Consider the following 4,740-nt stretch of genomic DNA (forward strand, 5'->3'; position numbering starts at 1 on the left):
GCCTCAGGTGCAGGTGATTCTCCTGCCTCAGCCTTCTGAGCAGCTGGGACTGTAGGCGCACATCATGAAACCCAGCTAATTTTTTTTTTTTTTTTTTTTTTTTGTAGTTTTAGTAGAGACAGGGTTTCACCAGCATGGTCTTGATCTCTTGACCTCGTGATCCACCTGCCTCGGCCTCACAAAGTGCCAGGATTCCAGCATGAGCCATTGCACCTGGCAGGTTTCTTTAATCATCTGGACACACCTCTGCAATACTTTTCCACAGACCAGCTTCTCAACTTACACATTTTAAACCTTGTTTATCCTGCACCACCCACCTGTTTCCGATGCTGGACACCAAAGGATGTGATCTCTGGCCCTGCAAAACCCTGTCACCATTCTGGGAACTCCACTCAGTGGGGAACAGGGCTAATCCTGGAAGTCGTTTCTATGCCCAGGTGACCAGCAATAATTCAACCATGGAGAAATGACAGCAAAGCACACAAATACCTCCCACTAACCTAAGCCCGCCTCCCAAGTCAGCTCCCTTTAGCCACATCCCAAACATGTTCTCGGCGACTCCAACACCCACAGACACAGGCAAGTGGAAGAGAGAGGGGGGAAGTCAGGCTGCAAAGCGCCGAAACGGCATCTTACTGCTATAATCAAAATGGTTTCAGTGGTGCTTTCCAAGGTTCAGAAAAGAAATTTCTCATCCCCCAAGTGCCTGGTGACTCTGTCCACCAATAACCCCATGCTTACCACAGTGCCTGAGAGCCATTCATTAGGTGGGTTGTTCTTTACCGAGCATAGCTATTAGGGTACCGTGCTCTGGACTGAGAATTGCTCGGTGAATGATGAGGATAAACATGAACATTTTGTAGAAGCTCATATGATCCACCCAGCAATCCAGTCAGGTAGACCCTTTTATCAGCACATTATGGACAAGGAAACAAAAGTCTCAGAGAAGTGGCTTGTTCACGTCAGATAGCTGTTAGGAGACAGGAATTGGAGTGTGAACCTGGATGTGCTGGAATACACTGATGAACTCATGGCCCAGCTGGGAAGACAGCAGAGAAACATGTTAGTATACAATGGGCTGAGAGCACCAGAGAAGTATGTCTGGGGTGCTCTCCGGGGCCAGGGGATGGGGCAGCTAATTTTGCTGGAGAGGGAGATAGGAAGAGCCTGGATATTGGGGATATGGTGATGAGTGGGAAGTTTCTTTCAGCCTTCAGCCTTCCCCTTCCCCAAGGACACAGCTTTGCACTTAGACGACTCCTCAGCCTGATGTGCAGATCAGAGTCACAAATGTTCAACACAGTTTAGAGAAGAACCACTTGGAATTCCAGTCTTGGTCATCTCGATGGCTATCTCTGCAGGCCAGGCTGCTTCTGTAGTTTTTCTGGGTTTGTTTACTATCTCATTTGGCCATTAACACTGGTGGGTCCTCTCTGGAGTTGGACAAGCTGTTTGCCAGCCTGCAGGCCCCTCACTCACACAATTCCTCACTCTAAAGGAAGGGGCCACTCTGGCAAATTGCCCTGTCTTTCTCTAGTTACTTGACCTTCCCACCCTTCCACTAACCCTCTGGTTTGGCTAGAAAGAAGCGGCTCCCCTGAAGGGCTGCAGAACGCAGCTTGACCCCAGCCTGCTCCCGTAAGGGTCGCCATCAATGGCACAGTCCAACAGCAAGCAAGACTGAGGCGACTCCCAACCACAAAGAAGTCAGCAATGAACTGGTTTTGTTTTGTTTTGTTTTGCTGTTAAAGAATGCTTTATTAATACAAATACAAACTCTAAAGCACTAAGAAATTTAAATATCTATGTCACAGCAAACAGGTGGCAATTCAACATCCAGGGTCGACAGAACGCTTGAAGGAGACTGCAGCAGATTGGATTCCCATGGTGGGGAGGGCATCTTCACAGGTGAAGGGGGCCCAGCTGAAACAGCTTTTCAAGCTCTCTCTCCTCGTCAAGGATCATAAGAGGCACTCTACTCAAGGGGAGGTATGCAATCCGGTGCTCTTCAGGCAGGTCCGAACTCTCAAAGTCTAGAGGATTGAAAGGAAAACATTTTTCTATTTCTGGATAGGCATCATCTGAGGCAGGAACAGAGCTTTTTGCTTTAACAGTCTTCCCAGTCATCTTTTTGGCAGAAAAGCTTGGCTGATTTTGATTGAGTGGTCCATTGGTCTTTACTGACTTTTCTGTAGCTCTGTTAACAGTTCCCAAAGCCTTTCTAGTAGCTTTAGGTAAGGCTGGTGGAGCATCAGACGTTTTGCCAAAATGCGGTGTTGAAACTTGAGTTCTCCCATTTAAGGCTTTGATTGAAGGTCTAGACTCCAGCTTCAGCCCATCCTTAGCAGCCACACGGGTGCCTGTTTCTCCATTTTCCTTATCAACACAGATCAGAGTAGCCATTCTGGATTATTCTGCGACCCTCCCATTCACTCACGCCACTCTCAACCGCCACCTTCTTCTGAGATCGCAAAGGACACCCCCTTCAGGGTGGTTTTTGTCTTGTTTTGTTTTGTTTTTTGAGACAGGGTTCTCACTCTGTCATCCAGGCTGGAGTTCAGTAGCGAGATCATGGCTCACTGCAGCCTCGACCTCCTGGGCTCAAGTGAACCTCCCACCTCTCAGCCTCTCGAGGAGCTGGGACTGTAGGCATACACCAGCATGCCTGCCTAATTTTTTTTTTAAAGTAGAGATAGAGTCTCAGTTTGTTGCCCGGGCTTGAACCCCATGGACTCAAGCAATCTACCCTCCTCAGTCTCTCAAAGTGCTGAGATTACAGGTATGAGCCACCACACCTGCCACCCTCTCTTTGGGTTTGATGCCAAATAAAAATATCCCTCCCTTCCTTTTCTGGTGGCTCTGGGTTCATTTCCTGGCTCTTTTTCTTCTCTTCTTTGTGGGTGGTGGTGATGGGAGGTAGGAACAGATCCCAGCTAAGATTTGCATTTCCTGGTTTGTACTTTTCAACACAGTTTAACACACTTTTCAGTTATCAATATGGGGCCTTAACATATAAATCTACCTGTTCTTGTTTCTCAGGCACTCATAGCTATAAACACCAACTACACTCTTCCTGATATGATGGGGCTGAGAAGGAAGGGATGCCCATTCAGCTGGAGCAGATTTGTTTCCCATAAAGCAAAGTTTCCATGACACTGATTGTTTTCTTTGGAGGTTTTCTTTGGATCTTCCATTGCATAATCCAAGGGGTCTATGAACATGCCACATTTGACTCAACATCCATCCCATGGACTTTCATAGTATGTCTACCCTGTGCAAACCACTGTGTTATAGAAATCCTAAGGCATAACTCATGTGAAATGTTAAGGGAACTGTATTTGAGCTGAGCTGGTCACAAAGAATGAGATGTTCAGGGCTTTCTTCATTTATCCATGCCATCTGCAAAGTGCATTGACAGACAACTTACCCATTTCTATGTTTGCTTAGTATTTCCAGAAAACAGAACCAGGCCGAAGGCAAAATTCACAAAAGGACCAAGAGACTCTTGCCCCTGTTATTTTACTTTTACTCTTATTCCTTTTTTTACTCTTTCCCTATTCAAGATAGCTTGAGACAGAGAGGAAAAACAGAAGAAAAACGGTGAAATAATTGGACGACTTTGCAAGAGGTCAGAGAGAGTCAAATCTTTGCTGCTCAAAATCAGTGCTTAAAGCATTGATAACACAAGTAAGCATTCGTTTCTCTTAGGCTCACTCTTCTAGCAAAGTTTAGAGCTTCGTGAGTGTGTGAATGTGTTTATGAAATGAAAACTAAGTTATCTGACTCTGGTGTGCTGTTGTGATTCTAGTTGTTTCAGAACCGATTTCTTTGTTCTCAATATTGAAGCTTATCATGCACACAGATATTCAATATACAAAGGCATTTAACACCACTGAGAAAGTATTTAATTCAGCTTGTTTTTTTCTGCTTTCTTTTCCTTTCTGTTGTATCCTAAGCATTATTAAGTAATCAATGAGTTATACAGCTACTTATAATAATACTCCAATGGGCAGATAGTTTAATCTCAATCCATTGAGACTAAAGAAATAAAAATACAGGAAAACCCTATAACTCGATGCCTGATGGGGAAAGCAGATATATCATTCTTTGAAAACTGGTACAACGCCTTTTGAGGGCATTTGGAAATCAATGAGGGTCAGAGGTCATAAAAATGTTTGTACTCTTTGACCCCGTAATCTCATTCCTTGGAATTTATTTCAAGGAAGTAATTTAAAAGGAGAAATGGTGTATGCATTGATATATTTATAGCAGTGTTATTTATGAGAGGGAAAACCTGAAAATAACCAAAGTCTTAGCAAAGGGCAATATAACAAACTACAGAATACTGGTGTAATGGGATATTACCTATTTACTAAAAATGATAGAGATGACATGTGATTAGGGCTGCAGGGGAAACGTAGCATATCTACAGAACTGTCAAAACAACGTGAAAACGGGACGTACATAAATAAAACTCAAAAGTGATGATTTCTTACACTGAAGAAATGAAAACATTTCTTTGATAGAGGATAGTAGAAATCTGGGAAAATGTATTAACATTGAAATGCCATATTTTAACTTTCATTTAACAACAAAGAATAGTTCTAACCCGGGAGAGAGCTTCCAAGGCACTGCTCCAGTTACCAAGAATTCCATTACCTCATTTATTTATCTCTTGTTATCTTTTCTTAACCTTCATACCTTGCCGAGTAACTTGGGTTACTCATTTCAAATGAAATA

The 4,740-nt window shown here is 43.7% G+C and overlaps 1 protein-coding gene across 1 annotated transcript; it reads right to left on the reverse strand.

Annotated features, from left to right (window-relative positions):
• Nucleotides 1-1,813: 1,813 nt before the first annotated feature.
• Nucleotides 1,814-2,453, reverse strand: LOC101036206 (securin-like). The gene has a single exon (XM_010338316.3). It carries the CDS (start codon nt 2,401-2,403, stop codon nt 1,903-1,905), a length of 501 nt encoding a protein of 166 aa, XP_010336618.2. The 5' UTR covers nt 2,404-2,453; the 3' UTR covers nt 1,814-1,902.
• Nucleotides 2,454-4,740: the final 2,287 nt, after the last annotated feature.

This window comes from Saimiri boliviensis, chromosome 18, assembly GCF_048565385.1.
Source record: "Saimiri boliviensis isolate mSaiBol1 chromosome 18, mSaiBol1.pri, whole genome shotgun sequence".
NCBI classification, from domain to species: Eukaryota; Metazoa; Chordata; class Mammalia; order Primates; family Cebidae; genus Saimiri; species Saimiri boliviensis.